At 40.5% G+C, this 20244-nt stretch overlaps 1 protein-coding gene across 2 annotated transcripts in view; it reads left to right on the plus strand.

Annotated features, from left to right (window-relative positions):
* Positions 1-20244, plus strand: part of prox1a (prospero homeobox 1a) — a 47599-nt gene that overhangs the window by 5346 nt on the left and 22009 nt on the right. For both annotated transcript variants that reach the window (XM_084713545.1, XM_084713544.1), the window contains 3 exons: positions 376-1002; positions 1851-3098; positions 10308-10415. In XM_084713545.1, the coding sequence (XP_084569671.1) occupies positions 376-1002; positions 1851-3098; positions 10308-10415 (1983 nt within the window). The remainder of the gene's footprint in view (positions 1-375; positions 1003-1850; positions 3099-10307; positions 10416-20244) is intronic.

A 20244-nucleotide genomic window follows, 5' to 3' on the forward strand; every position in this document is an offset into this window, starting at 1 on the left:
AATTCAACACTAACCTTCAACATTGGTTCAGTGTTTTCATTATTGTGAAAACAAGCAGCATGACTGATCTTAAAGTGTCCTCGAGACACACAGCAAGTTGCCATCACATATGTTTTGTTCAAATAATAAAAGAGAACAATCAGTGCATGATGGGAAGTCTGCTAATATGCTGGTCATGTTGGTTGGTTATAGTTACTATTTAATCGCCATTTCATTGAATCAACCTCACAACTGCATTTAGCCGTTTTACCCTTTCAACATGTAACCAAACAAACAAGCCACTAAATACTCTTCAGTCCTCACTGACTGATCCATTAAACCATTATTTAATTTGTTAAATGCTTATTAATTCAGTGTCCCTTTCCTTCATCACAGGGAAGTGGAGCTCTGTCCAGTGGAGGCTCAGAGATTCAGGCCGAGGATGCCTGCAGCAACTCCTCCCGTGACCGGGACAGCCCCTCTGACTGCCTCTCTCCTGGACCTCCTCTTCCTCCTCCACCTTCCTCCTCCTCCTTCGGGCGGCCGCTGCCTCCTTCGAGCCATAACCATGCTCCCTCTCAGCCTCTCTCCCTCTCCTCCTTCGACTTGGACCGGCTGTCGGACGAGCACCTTCGCGCCAAGCGCGCCCGTGTGGAAAACATCATCCGTGGCATGAGCCACTCGCCACTGGTCCGGCCCAACGCCGGTGACCACAACCAAGAAAGCAACCGCGAGAACGAGAACAGCAGCAACAACAGCAGCAGCAGCAATGACCACAGAGGAGACAGCAACAGTCACAATATCAACAGCCACGACCACAGGCGGAGCGATGGCGCGTCTTCCCTCCTGAGCTCTCCAGGTTCGCGGGGCGGCGTGGTCACCGTTGGTGAGGTTTACAGGGAGAATAAGAGGAAGCAGCGCCTACCACAGCAACAGCACAGCTTCACCCAGCTGGTGTGTTCAAGGCAGGAGCAGAGACAGGAAGAGAGACGGCAGCTCAAACTGCAGCTGGAGGACATGCAGGTGGGTAAAAGATGAGATGTAAAAGATATTAATCATTTTTCAAGTAATTTCATAAGAAAAAAAAGTCAAATTCACTAACACCAGTTCCTTAAATTTGTCAATAAACTAAATATGTTTTGTAAATTTCAGGACACCATCTTAGAGTTTGATATTTTTCACCAGCTTTTCACCAGATTAATCAATCAAGTGTGCAGCCATTTTTCTTCCACAACCAGGGTCTAAAGGAAGGTCAACTTTTCAAGGTGACACAGATTCAAGGAATATGTTCATGATATCTTATTCCTTGAATCTGTACCTAGCAAGAAGCAAGAGCTGATAGAGGAAATATTTAAGCTGGCATTTTGGATGCACCTACAAAACAGCTTTTTACAGCAGAACAAAATCAGTGACACTAGGGCTGCAACTAACGATTATTATTAGCAGTAATCAATTACTTGTTTACTCTATGACAAAAAAATGTCAAAAATTGTGAAAAACGCTCATCAGAGTTCCTCAGAGCCCAAAGTGATGTCTTCAAATAGCTTCATCTGTCCAACCAACAGTCAAAAATTCTTCATTTATGATGATAAATGACAAAGAAAAGCAGCAAATCCTCACATTTAAGAAGGTGAAACCTGCAAATGTTTGATATTTTTGCTTGACAGATGACTGAAATGATTAATCAATCAACTAATCGATTAATTGTTGCAGCTCTTGTTGCAACAAACAGAGCAGAGCCCAAGTGGGTTACATATAATCTGAGGCATACTGTACTATTTTAATTTCTCCTTTAGTTTATTTATGGTAACAGGTGACCTTTAGGTTTCAGAGGACGCGGTCTTTAACATTCTTTGTCCTCTGTTGTTCAGAAACAGCTGCGTCAACTCCAGGAGAAATTCTACCAGATCTACGACTCCGAAACAGAGGAGGAAGAGGAGAACGGCGAGGGCGGAGAGGCCGACCGCAGTAGAGAAAGAGAGGAGGACGGTAACTTGTCAGAGGACAGTATCCGCTCTGATGGCCTGGAGGAGCGGCACAGAGACAGAGACAGAGGGCGGCACAGCCATGATGACCTGTCCGAACTCGACCCTGGCCTCTTCCTGGACCGGGCCCGTGCCCTCCTCCGAGAACAGGCCCTGATAGACGGAGAACTGGAGGAGGATGTGGATGGCCGGGAGGAGGAGGAGAGGAATGGAGAAAGGGCGATGAAGAGGAGAGGAGGAGCGGCAGGAGGAGGTGGAGGAGGAGGAAGGCAGTTAGCAGAGACACTGAAGCAGGAGCTGAACTGTGCCGTGTCGCAGGTCGTCGACACCGTCGTCAAGGGCTTCTCCTCGCCCAAACAGGCCACCAGTCACCATCATGGATGCCACAGCAGCACGCCAGCTGCACCCTCCTCTTCCTCTAACTCATCCTCTTCCTGTCCTCCACCTTTTGGTCCCCTCCCCTCCCTTACCCCAGACTCACGCTTTGGCGGTGGCGCCTTGGGCCTCAGTCTGAACGGCGACGGCAGCCCCACGCCGAACTACCACTCCTCCAATCAGAGGCTGCACTGCTTCGGTGATGTCATCGTCCCGAGCCCGCTGGATTCATTCGGCGGTTTGAGCGGCAGACTGAGTGGCGTGCCAACGCCCAATGACCAAACAGAGGCACTGCCACTGGTGGTGCGCAAGACTGGCGGAGGAGGTGGAGGCGAGAACGCCAACCTCTCTTCCTCTCTTCCTCCTCCTCCTCATCATCCCTCCCTCCACCCCTCACCACTAACAGCCTCGCTCGGGTTCAGCCCTCCATCATTTCGCCACCCGTTCCCTCTTCCCCTCATGGGTTACCCCTTTCAGAACCCCCTAGGTTCACACGGTGGTGGAGCCGGCTACCCCCCAGGGCCCAAAGACCACCATCGGTCCTCCCCTGATTCCATGGACATGACCCGGGAAACTGTCAGCCTCAGAACCAAAATGGCGTCCCTCGGAGGGAGCCATTTGAGTCACCACCACCACCACCACCACAGGCAGAGCTCACCGAGTCAACACGGGCCAGAGGGTCTGTCCCTGTCTCTCATCAAGTCTGAGTGCGGGGACTTGCAAGACATGTCTGACATATCGCCCTACTCAGGCAGCACCGTATCCTTCATACTGTGAGGTTTTGTACGTCAGAGTGTGTGTTTTTCATGTGTTTGCTTTAGAATGAAAGCTTATCCTCACCATATCAAGTTTTTAGTCTTGACCAAGAGTTAAGATTAGAAATAAGCTGAGTACTAAAACTAGGTGTGGCTGCACAAAACATTGAAATATAATTAAAATCGCAATATGGCCAAGCGCAAACTTTAAATTGCAGGAGCTATTGTTAATTTGTTGTTAAAGGAAAAATGTCTACAGATCCTCTCCAGATGCAAGAAAACATGTTTGTTTAGTACAGACTACAAGAAAAGTTGTTTTCTTTGAAAAATGAAAATTGTGATGCAGAAATGATCATTCCCACTAAATGTGAATCATACTGCAATCACAGTATCTGTCGAAGCAATCGCAATATGATTTATTCTTACCATATAATGCAACCCTCGTTCTAAACTGATTTTTGAGTATCCAGCACATTAAAACTGACAAGATTCAGCGTAGTCAAAGCTGTTATTGTGCACACTAAATCCACCCAAATTTATAAGTGTACAGTTGGTGGACACTACAGTCCCACATTGCAGCACACAAAAGGAAATGGGGTCGGTTCAAAGGTGGAAAGACTAAAATAAATTAGCAACAATGGTTAGATGGCTCCAGGATCATATAAAACATAAAAGTAGTGAAATATCTCCTCTTTTACATTTTATAATGAACCACCAGAAAAATATGTCAAGATTAGTGGATAATGTGTGCTATTGGAACTAGATGATATGACCAATCCAGAACTCAAAGACTCATTTACTGTCATGAAAGACAAAGAATAGCAGCAGATCAGTACACTTAAGAGGCTACAACCATCAAATGACATTTTTTACTTGAAAAATGACTGGAATAATTAATCAATTAACAGAATAGTTGGCAATTAAATGTCTTTCAATCAATCACTCAATCAACTAAGGATGTAACTGTAATGAATTTTCACTTTCAGTGTAATGATACCTTTTTATAATACACAGACACATGATATTTCCTTCCTCATGCTGGGCCACTTGACTTATTTGACTGAATCAGTTAAATTAGTCACATTAGTCAGATTGCTTCTTTTATTCTGCAGCTCTACATACCACATTGAATAAGCATGTAGTACTATTTTGTTAAGCATGATAAACACTATTAAGTAAAAGAAAATTATTGTTAAAAATAACTTCCTTACTTTAACTTTTTAGTTTGTGCATTTGGAAACAATGTAAATCTTTCTTAGTGCAATTCCCTGCTCCCCAAGAGTCACAGTTTAAACACCATCAAACACACTTCGAGGCAGCAGCAGCAGGCAGTCGTCAAAGAAAGTCTTTAATATCAATTAATCTGCATTAATTGGTTCCTGGTCTAACCGTCTTGTTTCCTCACTGAGTGGAGGAAGATGAAACGGGGCGTGATGGGTCTTGCAAGAGGGGGAAGATTAAACAGGTCGCACGCTGCTCTCTCGAGCTCTTTTAAGTCTGTGCAGCAGGTTGTGGTGTTTAAAGGTGCTGAGAAAGGCTAGTGAGCTCCCTCTTCACACACACACACACACACAGTCTGAGACACTCTTGTGCTGTTAGGTTCTCTTTCATCACAAAGACTTTGTACATAAACGCTCAAAGCAAATCATATTTCACTGTGTCTGTGTGCATGTGGGTGTGGGTGTGGGGTAAGACCTTGTACATAGGAGCTCAAAGCTAATCATATTTCAAAGAGCAGGGGAGAGGAACAGGTGAATGCTTGGCCTTATTGATGGAGGCTGTCTAAATGTGTGTGTTTGTGTGTGTGTGTGTGGGTTTAATATCTAAAATGTACACGGTGATCTCCTTTTTACTGTTTTTAGGGAGTCGTCTCCCTCCCTCTCGTCGATCTCTCCTGCTCGCTTTCATTTGTTGGCCTTCGCTCGCAGTTGCTCGGCAGCTGTGTGTGTTTTGCCTCTTTTCACAGTGCGCACACACACACACACACGCATGTGCACACACGCAAACACACGCTCCCTTTCATGGCGTGTGCATGTGGACAGGTGTTTGCAGGTAGCTGTTTATCTTTTTGCTCCTAACCTTTCATATGAAGAGGGCTTCTCCCAGCGACTACGCAGGCACACACTTTGACTCACACACACACGCAGACACACACACGCTTGAAGAACAAAGTGAAAAGAAAAAATAAGACTTTGAACCTGACAAATAGGAACTCCTTGCAGCTGTGATGGCGACGTGATCACAGTGTCGTCTTCAAAGCCAATTTAGATGTTGCTTTAATTAAAAAAGAAATATTTGACACGTCTCTTGATCCCAGTGAGCCGTTTCATTCCAAAATGCTTTTCTATTCATTTGGAAGAAAAAAAAACAGTCTTTGAAATTGGACATTAGTATTTCAAAGATATTGACCACCCTTCAACCCTCCCTTTTTTATTTTGTGGGTGAAAGAATCTAAAATTGTTTGGGGATTTTATTTTAATAACAGCAATCCTTCTAAATGAATCAATTCACCTGTATTAGAAGTGTATCTTTTCTCACTATGAATTCAGTTAATTTATTAATTAATTTCATTATTATATGGCAACTTCTGAATAAATTGTACTCATACTGCTAGTTCTGAAATTATGTTGATTAATTATTATCATGAATGGACAGAAAATTAATTAACAGTTCATTCATGAAGGAAAAAGCTTCTCCAGTATGAGGAGTTGTTGCTTTTCTCCATTTTTTATCATTATAAATGGAATATCTTTGGCTTTTGGACTGTTCGTCAGAGAAAACTAATAATAATAGATGGTGACCAGCTTTGACTGTTTTCTGACATTTTACACACTACCGTATTTACTCAAAACACATATCAAAAAATTGCTTGTTTGCCTTTATATTACTCTGTAATCATTCTGTTCTTGAACTAAATCATTCTCAGATTGGCAAGTTATTTTTAAATTAATATGGAAACTTCTTGAAATTATTTATTTCAAAATGTACAATTAACATTTAAATTATTTGCATTCAACGTTTACTGCCAGTATTTTTGTGATCGACCTTTTGTTGGTCTTTTACTTCAGGCAAATAAATATAACACAATGAAAATAAACAACATCAAAACAAAAACTTGTAGCAACCATTACTGCACCCCACACGTGGGTCTCAATATAACATAATATAATAATATGTGTTAATTCCATTGAGTTTTTGTAACTGTATGTAAAAATTTCCAATGTTAAGGTAGCATCTTTTTGCAGTAATGATGCCTGTTAGGAGAATACATGTATTCAAATAGGGCTGCAGCTATCGATTACTTTAGCAGTCGAGTATTCTGCCAATTATTTAATTATTAATCAAGTTATCAGATAAGAAATTCTTACGAAAGCACAATAGTAAATGTACCCAACAGAAAATAAGGCAGGTTTCTAAAAATGAACAACTAATTGGTTTCCTTTTTAGGCTAATTACCATATTATGTTCTTGACTGGCTATTACATACAGCCATAATTAACAGAATTCTTTACGAGCCGTTTCTTCTTCTGTGTTGCAACTGCCGCTATCAAATGTTGTCTTCACATCACATGTCAACAATATGACATGACTCAAATGAAAATGATTTTTTGTAACTGAGTTACAGCCCTAATTCAGACTTGTTAATTTTAATGAGGTGGTATCATTCCAGTGTTGCAAAGTGGGAAAGCATGGCACAGCTATGTCCAGTACATTAGATAAAAAAAACAACACACTTTTACATTCCCAATACATAGTTTTACAACCAACAGAACACACACTTAGTGTGTAATGTGCTAAAACACACAGGATCCATTCAGTCACACCTGCCACACAGACTAATACATTTACCTCATTTTGTATAATATACTGTACAATACAAACACTCTAAAGCCACCTCGGCCAAACTTCATTTCTATTGTCCCAAAAGGCCACGCTTCACACAAAATTTGCTGTTTACTGTCCTACTACTAAGGTTGCCAAAAATATCTATACTTCAATAGCTTTTCAATACTGTATGTTTAAAACAACACAATACTAACAGTATCAAAGAACTGATGCTATAAAAAAGAAAAGATATAAGTGACCTCTGCTCAATTTAAACTTCATTTTCCTACCTAAAAAAAATTACTTGCAGCATAGCAAAACCAGACAGTGTGACAATACATCAGCACTGTGCTAATTAAAAAACCCTACAAAAAACAAAGTAAAACAAAAATCCTATTTTGTGTTCCTTGGACTTTTGTTTGTCAAGGTACTAAAAGAAGTATTGAGAGTTTAAAATTCGGGACAACCCTCTGTGCTGAACTTCTTCGTTTGCACTCTTTATATTCTTATTTTTCTCTGCCTCTGCTGATAGGGATAAAATGGTGATGGCACTGTTGGTGGATTTAAGGCTTCAAGAAAGCCTGGCAGTTAGGTTAAGGTGTTTTGCATCGATCATAGTTCACCTAAAAGGCGCTCACACACACCCACACAAAAACAGTCACACACACTCGCGGTCAGGTCTGTGTATCTTTAATCCTTTGTACAGAACTGAGCAGATGTCCCCCATTCATTTATGAATTTATCCCTCCCCCTCCCTCTTCTCTCCTCCCAATCCCCCCCCTCAATCCCCATTCACACACAAACACACACACATACACACCTGGCAGCAAGGTCACGTTACAGCTGATACAGTGAGCCCTGCACAACACACACACACACACACACACACACACACACACACACACACACACACACACACACACACACACACACACACACACACACACACAGATGTGGATCAGGATGAACACATACACACACCATTAGAAAAGGAGGAAGAGGAAGAGTAATGGAAGAAAAAGATCATCATCAGTTGCATTGTTTATTCACTCACTCACTTTAGCTACTATTACACACACACACACACACACACACACACACACACACACACACACACACGTCATTTGCTATTTTTTCATTGTATTGCTTCAGACTGTTTACTCTGAGTCATGTTTGTGAGCTTTAGTGTGTATTTGTTTGTGTAGTTTGTGTGTGTGTGTTCGTAGAAAACAAGACAGGCTGTAAAAACACATTGTGTTATCAGCTCTAAACACACACAAGTAGTGACAGGTTGGTATGAATGTTAACTAGGTGATGGTGTTGTTGTCTGGTGACCTGACGTATCTGCTACTAAATGAATGATGGATGACAAAACGACTCATCTCTCGCTTCAGTTTCAGAGGGAAAGTGAACGGTGTTGTGTTGTGGTGTCACAGCAAGGGTGGGCCATAACAAGTAACTCACATGAGTAAAAAAGTTGTACTTTTTCAGGGAACGAGTATTTTCATGTTCCTTTTTTAAACTGCAATTTTACTCTTCACTCAAATATATTTTTGAGCAAGTAATCTACTTTTTACTTTGCCAAATTTCCCATTCGTACCTTTGTTACAACTCATCAGCAGGAAAACAAGTGTAGGGAGGGAGAGAGCACAAGAGCACAAACAAAGTAACTCGCTACAAAATCACATCTCAAACGCTTCACGCCTCCTGCCCTTGCTTGACCCCACTGTGTCTTCATCATCCGATGTGATGATGATGGGAAAACCCAGAACAAGAGGCAGCTTTCAGTGACCATCCTTGGCCACATCTCGCTAGACTATGTTATATTTGTGATTTTTGCAATCATTTGAATGGCCAAGAAAACATATTCCTATTGTTATTACCAACTGTTTAGAACAATATGACAACATTTTTCAGACAGCAAACTTGAACACCAAAAAACTGCTGAAGAGGGAGAGGAGATGAGCGGATCTATTTCCCACTGAAACAGAGACTCCAGTCTGCAGTGTAGTCCAGGCCATGCAACATTATCTAAGAAAGTTTTAAGGCTATCTCACATCGACCTTTCTGTCCATTTGCACTCTCTCTCTCTCTCTCTCTCTCTCTCTCTCTCTCTCTCTCTCTCTCTCTCTCTCCCTCTGCTGTGAGTCTGTATCACTCAGTTGACGACGTTCACTCACGATGTTCACCTTCACGTCCATTAGTTGCAGACTTGCTGATTCATTCAGGTCACCATTCACCAAAAACATGAGCGCATCCAATGAACGCTGCACATTCATGCACACTGTGTACTTTCAGTAATTTATTAACCAGGTGTTGTGTTACTTTTACTTGAGTCATTTTAATGGGACTAATTGTATTTTAAGTTGAGTATATATTGTGACTTTACCCATCACTGATAGTCAGATTACTTTTTGCCTCATAATCTCGGTTACTTTTCAATTTCAGTTTCTTTCCATTTTCCTTTTTGTCAGCACATCTAAAGTAAATGTCTCCTCTGCTTCCTGTCCTAAAGCTGCTCATTCTCTCTCTTTCTTTATTCACTTCCCACCTCTCCCTCTTTTCCTGATTGCTGATGCTCCTCTCTCCTCTTTCCCTGTCCCCCTTTCCAGCCATATAGGGCCCCTGGGGTTTCTGTATGTGTATGTGTGTGTGTTTGTCTGTGTGCTAATTGACCTTGCAGGGGGTTCCATTGATTGCCTCATCTTCTCTGATAGATTATAGGGCTGTTAATGTGGTGGGGAAATGGCAGCGTGGTGGGGCACAGCTGTTGTCACACACACACACACACACACACACACTCTATGCCCCTGGAACCAGGGCCTCCACAATTATTATTTTCCTTGTTGAGACAGTGGGATAGACACCGGGGCTGCAGAGCCGGCAAGGTGCAGGAGTGAATGTGGGATTTGATCCAAAGCCAGCAGGTGCTTGTGTTTGCTTTCGTTTGGGTGTAAAATGACACGCCTACCAGAGAAATTATTTAGTTTTATTGTAGCTCTGAATTTTCTGCCATCCCTCTGATTTTTATTAGTGGTCACTCCTCAGAAATGTATATATCACCTCATCACTCTGTGGTTATAGAAATCGTCACTCTCACACTTGCACTGGCTAACGTGGATTGCTTCTTAAAACTAATTAGTGAATAATTAAGGGGAGGTAGTTTATTGTAGTTCTCTATACCTGCTTGTCCTTTCCAGGTTTTGAGAGAACAAGATACTGCTTTTCAGGATGGCTCACCAGGCCTGGTTGAGAGAATGCGCAAAGCACAAGATTTGCAAAACAAATAACTTCAACATGATGTACTTGGACTTGAAATCCTGCTAAAACTTCCCTCTGCTGTGTTCCCAAAAACTGTTCAGTGCCTCCTTAACATGTTCTTATTCAGATTCAGGAGGGCTTGTCTCCCAACCACCTGAAGAAGGCCAAGCTGATGTTCTTCTACACCCGCTACCCTTCCTCCAACATGCTTAAAATGTTCTTCTCTGACGTCAAGGTAAGACTTTGACCTGTCTTTGTCTTCTCCCTAGTGTTTCCCTCTTATTTCTTGTCTTTTATAAACCTTCACTTCAAACCTTCACCAATCACTTCTCAAATTCTACATTTTTCTTTTTCACTATCTGTTATATTCAAATCTCTCTTTTCAACTGATCTTAACTGAACTTCTGTCTTCACCTTGAACACAATATATACATTTCTCTAAGAGGTAGAGAAGAAAAGGTTAAGGATAATAAAATTCACAGCTTAAACTTACACCTACTCATACAATAAACTGAAAAGCAGCGAATTAATTCATTAAAAAGGTGCAAAAAAGTGAGAAGAAAGGGAAAACTCACCTTTGTCTACTTATATTTACTTGATATAGACATTTACTTATCATTTAATCAAGGCAGAAGTTTAAGATTTTGCTCAAGTTGCTCTTGAATATTCAAAATTATCTGTAGAAAGAGGTCAGGTTTGCATTGTTAATATGACTAAGCCATATTGAGATAAAAAAGATTTAAGTGCTCATTGAGGACCTCAGTTCAGTCTTTATTGTCCCGCCTGAATTCTGGCTTTCAGAAAAACGAGGCAGTGTTCCGTGAACTTTCTGTACCAGCACTGTGTGCAGGTTGTGAATTTTCAAAAAGAAATGGAATTCTCATATTTTGTGAACCAAAGACTTTTTATTTCTTTTTGCCATTGTGTTGAATGATGTATTGTTTTTTTCAACTAGTATTTAATAGAAGTTTAAAATTCTGGAATCGCATCAACCCCTCTTTGTCTGCTTTGAGTCTTATCCACTTTGCTTCTTACTCAATAAGCTAAGACTACATTGTTGTTTGGTGGACATACTTATCATTGTAACACGCCAGTGCACATTGAGAGACACATCTGGGTGCATAAGTTTAAGATTTTGCTCAAGTTTCTTTTGGATATCCAAAACTGCACATGAAAAAGGAAGCAAGTTTGCTTTGTGGACATGAATGACCATTGTCAAGGTAAAATCTACAATATACAATTGTAAGAAGATACAGAAAAGTGACTCGTACTCATACTCATGAATAGACAAATGAAGTGTTGCAGAGACTGTCAAGTTGAGTGTGGGCACAGAATTCAATGCCATCTTTCGAATCAGATCTCAAAAATCACATCAGAGTAATTTTCAGTGACAGATGGGGCAGATGAGTTCTAAACAGGTATGCGTCTTTTTGTGAAGCTTTTGGTTTTTAGATTATTTTGCCATATCCTCATTTTTCTCCTCTCCAACTTCCACACTCATCTGTTTGCGACTTTTGTTGTTTGATATTATTCAGTTTCTTTGTTTTTGTGTGTTATTCCGTTACTCTGAAATATGTGTGTGTGTGTGTGTGTGTGTGTGTGTGTGTGTGTGAGAGAGAGAGAGAGACAGAGAGAGAGAGGGAGAGAGAGAGAGAGAGAGAGAGAGAGAGAGGGAGAGAGACTATAGCACAGATGGGTGCTCCAGTCTGTCATGTCTTTGTAGCATAATTAGAGTTTCTGGCCTTAATCGTCCTGCGTTTGGAGGGGGGGTTAACGCCCACTTTCCCTCTCACACACATACTGTTACCCCCCCACACACACCCCGACCTCTATCTCCCTTTCACCCAAACTACTCACACAACGCTTTCACTCTCACTCTCATACATAACATAACAAGAAGTTTAATTGCATAGAAATGTTCAAGTGACATATGACAGGATGCTCAGGTAGAAATGATTTAAAAAACACTAGTGACAGAAATGAAATAAAATCAGTAAGAAAAATAACCAGGGTGAGTGGCAAGATAAGAAAAATGAGTTAGAGGGAAAAAGGAGACGACAGAAAGTGTGCGTGCGTGTTGGGGGGGGGTTTGAGAAAATGACAGAGGGAACGCGGGGAGGGGAGGACAAACAAATGAAAGGGATGACAACAGAACAACAGCTTTAAAACAAAGGCGCTGATTGTTTTGTGTTTACAGGCTGCTACGTGTTTTGCAAAAGGAGCATACGGCTCCTCTACGGATTCAGGACGCTGTATTCAAATGAGCAGCCACACACACAAACATTCACACACACACACACAAGCACAGACACACACACACACACACCAGCTGCCCTTTGGCTCATATCTGTGGTGACCACTTCCTCGTGGCAGTGCCACATCCTCATCGGCTGCCATGGCAACAAGGGTCGCTGGGACACCAGGTTGCTAGGCAAACACAAGGTTGCTAAGCCTACCTGCTCCCAGTATGTGTGTGTGTCTGATTTGTCATTAACTGATAAAAATTAAGTGATAAAAATGGGTGTCACGGGACACAGTTACACCTCTGTTTAGACAATAAAAGCACAAGATGCTGAATGTTATCAACTAATTATCTTTTATTTTTATTTTTTTAAATTTACTTATTTATTTATTTTACAAAATAATGTGCTTTAAAACTTTTTATTCTCTACAGACTCTCACTTTATAGAATGCTGCATGGATGATATGTTTTTTTTTGTAGGCCAACCCATAAGTTAGTATTGCTCTGGTTCCTTCCACAAAAAGCAATAATTACTGCAGAAAATGAACTCTGTAGCGAGCAAAAGTTATAATAGTTACATGTTTGTTCAGTAAGATAATTTTCACAAATGAACAGCACTTTTAGTGCTAGTAGTAGAAGTATAAATCACTAGAAGTAAAAATCTAATAATATATTTTTACACCTCACAAAAATAAAACAGTATAATTATGTTACTGATGGATTTTATGTCGTAGAAGAAATTATTAATTATTTCTTTATTTCAGGCATCTATCCAAAAAAATCCCATTGACTTGAACTGTTGGAGCATAAATAGTCATTTCTGCAGCATTTGAGCGGTTTCCAATAATTCTTCTTTGCATTAAACACTGCGTCATCTTCAGGCTAAACACAATATAACACACACACACACCGCTAAAGAGCTAACACAGGTCACACAGTGACAATCACAGCAGTTTTGAAAGCGGTGAATGTGTTGAATAAATGAGTTAAGTGGTTTTACATATATGCTGACAGTCCTTTCAAATGAGCAAGCTACACTTTTTCTGAAAAACTATCTAATAAATGAGCTATGCAGGCTAATTCTAATGCTATTATGAGATTTAACATAACTGTACATCACCAAACTCAGTTCATTTTAATGATATCCTTCACTTTGGGGGGAAAACATTTTAAAACTGTTAGGTGCTGACATTGATCATTTTCCATAATCAGCTTATTTATCATGTCTAAGTCATAATTTTAATTATCTGAGTAAATATGCTTAATATTTATGTGGATTTGGGGTTTAATTTGGAGAATGAATAAATTTGGACTAATGAGTTAATGCACAGGCTCAGTGTAGGACTTTATCTTTTGGAGATTGATATTAGCTTTTACAATTAATCTAGTCTCCAATCTGTGGGTTTATCTCCAAACTGATATTCAATTAATCTCTTCATCTCAACAAACATGGATTTAGATTAGGAGATATTTGCAGTGCTTTGGCCTGCCACTTCACTTAGCAGATGGACAGTATTACAGGCTCGATCTGTAACTGAAGTCCGAACCACAAACAGTGGGATTTATCGGAATGAAAACATTTTTTCTGTTGGAATTTACTGACTGAGCTGTAAGGACTGACAACATGCTGTGTGGCAGCTAAACACGAGGCTCTTATTTTGGAGAGTTTTAATTAGTTTTGCCTTTTTTCTTTCTTTCTTTCTTTCTTTTGTTTAGTCAAATGCACAGCAGCATCTTTAATGTTATAATCCTCAAGATTTCTTTCTTTCAGGTCTGCATTAGCAGTATTTTAACACAGTTCTGATATGGAGCTAAGAGACTGAAGAAACTGTGAGGCTGATATCACTTAGAGCAGAAACAGTAACGCTGAATTACATGCATGCATCATTTCCTGTGAATCCCCTGTGTGTAAGTACACAATTTGAATCCAGCATGGAAATGGCAGACTCCGCCGCTAACAGATGACAAATAGAAAGGTAATCACTTAATGCATTTACTTTGAATGGCTTTTGCTAAAAGAATGCAGACAAACAGAATGAAAAACACAAGCTGACTTCCTGAACATCTTAATAATTATATCTTTAAAGGATAAGACATATACAATTATACAGTAACACTGCTAGGTACATGTCCTGCGTCTCTGATGCATTAAAATGTAGAAGGACGCAGTACACAAACAATTGACCCTATTTTTCCCCTGATAACGCTGATAGAAGAGCAAATCTAGAAATGTAGAAATATACAATTACACAAAACAAAACTTGCTCTTATAACACGGAATATTTTGGCAGCGCATCAGGTGTTGTGTATCAGCTGCAGCATGTTAATCATCTTAGCCTGGTTATCCCAGTTAGTGATGCTAATGTGGTGCCACTCGCTATTCTCTGTGTGTGAGCATTACGGGTTCCTGGTTAGTTACAGTGAAAATGGACAAAGATCGGTGATGACATTGTTAAGCTGAAGCCAGGTTTGTTTGACAGCAACATCAGCCAAATGCGTTGATTAGCAGAACTGCAGACTGCAGATGTGTGACCATTCTCAGTTTAGAGAGCTCTGCTACAATGTGCTTTCATGTGTACATGTTAGTCAGTCTGCTGTGTAAGTGAGCAAAGGTTCAGGAACTATCAACAGGTCAGAGGGCTGAAGTGGAGCAATACTCTTTTGTCATTTATTATTTATTTTTGCTATATATTTTATTATTATTGACAATATGCCAGTATTTGAGTCCCTTAACTGTAACAATAAGAATTATGGACAATGAGTCACTGATGAAGGTTTAATTGTTTTCAAAATAATTGAAAAGTGTTATTTTCCATTACCATTACACCCCTAACATGAATATAGCCTAACTAATAATTATAACTCTGTTACATCAAACATGAGTTTAACATTACAGTTTATAAAGAACCATATTTTACTGGGGACCCACAGGTGGTCATTTGAGTGGGTCCCAGAGACTAATTGCATTGAAAACTTTATCAACATTATTACTTATAATAAACAAATCCTTTAAAAAGACCAAATCTAATAACACTTCTTGAGTTAAGCTCATTAGTTCCCACTGAAGAAATGTTTATTTCTTAAAAAAGACTAAATAATTTCCTAAAACAGTTGGACACTGCGGTCTTTAGCAAATGTTACTTAAACAGGACTGAGTTAAATTATTATTATTAAGTGTGATTTCTATTTTCCAGCTACAGGACAGTATATTGGATGAACTCAAAATAAACAACAGAGTGTGTGTTCATGGTAATGCAGGGACACCAAGTGTAACAATAACTCATTGGTGTGTTTTTAATAGTTTTTGGACAACAGTGTGGGATTTGTTGACGATAAGAAGACTATATCTACAGACCTTTAAGAAATTATGGATTCTTATTATTCACAATTTATGCAAATAATGGTTTATAGTCAAATTTAGTTTTAATTGAGTCATAATCCCACTTAATCCAACATATTTATCTGCGGGAGGAACTCTGCAGATATTATTTCGCTTAATAAAAAAATGAATCATGGATAATCCTATTTGTGATGAGCGAGGCTGTTCTTTTCAAGGCGTTCGTAGTGTGTGTGTGCATGTGTGTGAGAGTGTGTGTGCAGGACTGAGTGAGTGAGTGAGTGAGAGCGAGCACCCTGTTGCTGTCTGTGTATGTGTGTGTCCTGTTTCATTGTCCCACTGCATTCATTACCCTCATCATTACCATATTTCCAAAATCCGGGTCAATGTCTCTTTCTCTTTTCCTTTCTCTCACCCTCTCTCTTACTCCTCCTCCTCCCCCCGCCTCCCCCCTCCTTCCCGGGGAACAATAAGTAGCATGTGTTAGGAGGATCAGGCAGATTCACTGTAAGGGAATTAGGGCCCTGAATGGCTTCCCCTAATTGGACTTGAATGGACTTTGTCTATGGGAAAACTGGTTCTTAAAGATGAGCCTCTTACGCACAATGGCCACCTCGCTCGGTGTGGGAAGTGGGTTGAGCTGATGACTGTTTGAGGCAAACATGAGCAAGCACGCACATACACACATCAACACACACACACACACACACACGGGATCTTAATTGCTTAGTGAAAGCTCTTGCCTTCTGACCAGACAATCATATATGTTAGCATGAGACGCCGAGGTCCCTGCCGTCTCGTCTTGAGAGAGTCAGTGAGAGTAATTAAGACCTTGTTAAGACTGGAGGAGTTAGGATTAATTAGACGCTCGCTGGCTCGGGGAGCTCCTTCCGACTCGCACACTCATTCTCACTCGCAAGTTCCCTGCCAGCTGAGGGATTTTTTTTTTTTCATACACATACACACCGAAGACGAAGAGGCGACACATTTATCAGCGAGAGCCCTGAAGACTCTTGCCTTGAGAGGCTGGAATGACATCTCGACGCCGCCGTCTCAGCAGGAATCAATTAGTGTCCAACCCGCCTCTCACCCGTCTTGTCAATTAGAGCTACACAGCCAATTTGGCGACGTCAGGATATGAAGCAGCAACAGCTCCTCTGCAGATACAGATATATCTGAACGTCAGTAATTACTGTGTTTAAGAGTAAGTGAATCCTCAAGATGACAAAGCATTTAAATCTGTCTGTCTTTTACGAATCGTTATGACTGTAGAGGCACTCCTGAGAAGGCAGAAGATATCTGGCTTTATTTTTAATTATTTAGTCTGTCTTCAAATGGAAAATGTTAATACAAAAGCTTTCTTAATTGCGCACCATTTTAAATGCAGAACAGCTACTGTTTTGTGAGCAAGAGGGTTTAAGGTTACCAAGGCCTGGCAGTAATTTAAAGTTTGCTTTTCTTTCTTTCCAGGAAATTAATCTGGCATGGTCTGTGGAACATGTTGCCAAATAAGAGTTTAGCAAAATAAATCTTAGTCAGAGTAAAATTAGGACAATTTATAATTTCAAGGTACAAAGGCCAGTAGATTTTGGGATGCAAAAGAAAAGGATTATGTTTATATGAGTTTATACATTAAAGACAATGTTGTATACTATACCTTTAAGAATTGTTAAATAAATTAATGACACTGCACAATGAATGAATGAATGGCTTCAAACAGTGATTGAACAGTGATCTGCCCCTAAAATCCTGGTCAGAGCAGCCTTAACTATAAACTACTGTATGACTATGAATTATAAACTACATAAACTCATAAACTTCACATATACAAACAACTTCCCTGCAGTGTATAATGTCTAGTAATGCAAAAATGCCCAAAAACATCATTTGAAAAAGTTCAGACAACAGCTATTCTTCCAGGATCCACAGGAAACCTTCAGTGTTACAAACTCGTGGATTTATGTTGATTGTGCACATTCACACTGTCCTCTATAAAATGTGCCGAGCTACGACGAATCCGGTTGAAGTGGGCAGATTCTTAAAGGATGTGTGTGTTTGCCCTTCCAACATGGCCTAGGGGGGCTGACAACACCCGCCATCAAGGCAAGGAGAAAGGGGGGTGAGGCACCCTGACACTTTCTCTGACACTCTCTCTTTCCCCCTTTTCGTTGTAAACAGAAAATGGCATTCCTCGAGCTCAGCATTTTGCCCCCCCCCCCCCCACCCCCCCCACCCCCAACAACCCAACCTCCATTCTCTTTCTGTCTTTTGTCTCTTGTTTTTTTGGTTTGTGCTGATTGTGATGAGCTGGACGGGACGGTGGGTGGGTGCGAGGGCAGGTGGTGTTGTGGCTGAGTGTATGCATGTTTGTGTCCTGTCTACATGTGAAGTCATTCCTGAAATATCCACCGTTTGAGAGAAAATGATCAGGTTGAGAAAGACATGCTGGACAATCACAGATTTTAGGTTACACCTGCACTCAAAAAGTCATATTTGCAGCTCATAAAGTGTCCAACAACTTTGGCTTGTACTACGATTTGTATGGAGGAAAAGAAAGTCAGAGAATCTGTACTTCTATTTGCAGTGTGTAAAAGTTGTCAGACTTGGCTGTAGGATGATGTCAACTGTTATAGTTTATCTGCTTGGGTTATACAGTGTGGCAAAGTCTGTCTTGCAGCCAGTTTGTCCCAGTGGTCGACTGGAGTACTGCAAAACCTCATCAAAAAAGAGTGGGCATGAAAAACTGTTGACAGGACAAGGTTTTTTCTTTTTTGAATTGCTTCCACTATGGCCCAAGGCTGTAATGACAAGTTTCGATTACCATCGTAGTGTTGGACCCAAAAGTCCAAAACACTCATACTAGCTTGGTGGAAATGTCCTATTACCAGTTTTACTTGTAGATGTCCTTCTACGTGGCTTGTGCCGTGTTGTATGGTTCTGGGTATTCAGACACCAGCATTATCAGCTCCTCCATGATCCCTTCTTTCTGAATCCTTTCTATTTGATTGGTCAAAATGAGGCAGCAACCGCTAAAAGTTCAGCACAGTGAACTGTGGGCAGCAGAGCAAAATCTGTGCCTTCTTACCCCTGCCAGCTGAAACCCCTCTACTGCCTTTTCTCTCATTGAAATGACTGGAGGTGGTGAGTCACCGTGGCAGCAATGTGAAAAGGCCTTTTGGGCTGCAAACTAATGAAGTGGTTAATTGTTTTGGTTTGTAAAATGTCAGAAAGTAATAAAAAAGGTCTATCAGATCTCAAGGTGACATCTTTACTGTCTTTTTGTCCACTACCAGCAGTGTAAAACCCAAAGATTGGTTTTGCTAACATAGACAGCTAAGAAAATTATCAAATATTCACATTAGAGAACCTTGTGCCAATGAGTGCTTGATATTTTTGCTTAAATCACTTCAAATCTATCTATTATCTAATACTGGGTGAGTTTGTGGGTCAAGGTCTTATCCGTGGACTAGATTCCTACAGTTAGATATTCCTTAACATGTAAAACATTGTCATTTGCTTCGCTTACCAGTGGTGGATATCTGGGGGCAAGAAGACAGAAAAGCTCACTGCAAGATGTTATTATGATGCTACTATTATTATTATTATTACATTCCTATATGTCCGCCTTTGTCATCTTTCCTACTGTATGTTGCTATTCAATATAGTACACTTTTAACAATGTATAGAATTATTTCTAGGGTACAACAGCCACAGACAAACAAAACAAAATCTACTAAATTCTTTAGTAAAACATTTTTGGAATCTGTACACAATTATAGGCGTATAGAGCTTCATGATCTTTTTTTGTTTAAGGTTATTGTGTAATATATGATTTTGCAGGTGCATTATTTATATTTACATATGTTATTTGCATGCCAGAGGTTGTCTGTGACATGATGGTTGGTTTGTGATTGGTTTGTGATTTTAGACAGATGACATCGTTTTGTGTGTGTATAACCGTGTATTAATTGCTGAGTTATCACGTTCATTTCGTGCAACTCTTTGTGGGTCAAACACCCCCCACACACATTTTCTCCTCCTGTCACTATGCTTTGTAAAACCAACTCCCTTTCCTTCTGCTGCAGACACACACCCACCCTCCCAATTATGCTCCATTATGTCACCCCCTCTGACAGCTCCTGAAAAAATATCTCTTTCCCCCTCCGTCATCCTGTGCTCCTCTCTCTCCCTGCATTCCTTTTTCCATGCTACCTCCCTCCATTCATCTCTCCCTCTTTCTTTCCCCTCCACCTCTATCGCTCATCCCTTGTTCCTGTGAGACAATGTCTTGTAACAATACCGAGCTTAATCTCCGTATCAAAGCCGTTTTTCCCCTTCACCGAACACACACACAAACACACACATGCACTTTCACTGGGCTGTCACTGTGTGTCTTTTTCTGCATGTTTTGTTTCTTATGAAGAAGAGATGAAAATGCAAAAGGGCAACCTGATATCACACACATGAATACAAAGTGCATATATT

This window comes from Lutjanus erythropterus, chromosome 24 (assembly GCF_056507025.1).
Source record: "Lutjanus erythropterus isolate fLutEry1 chromosome 24, fLutEry1.hap2, whole genome shotgun sequence".
Taxonomy (NCBI): Eukaryota; Metazoa; Chordata; class Actinopteri; order Lutjaniformes; family Lutjanidae; genus Lutjanus; species Lutjanus erythropterus.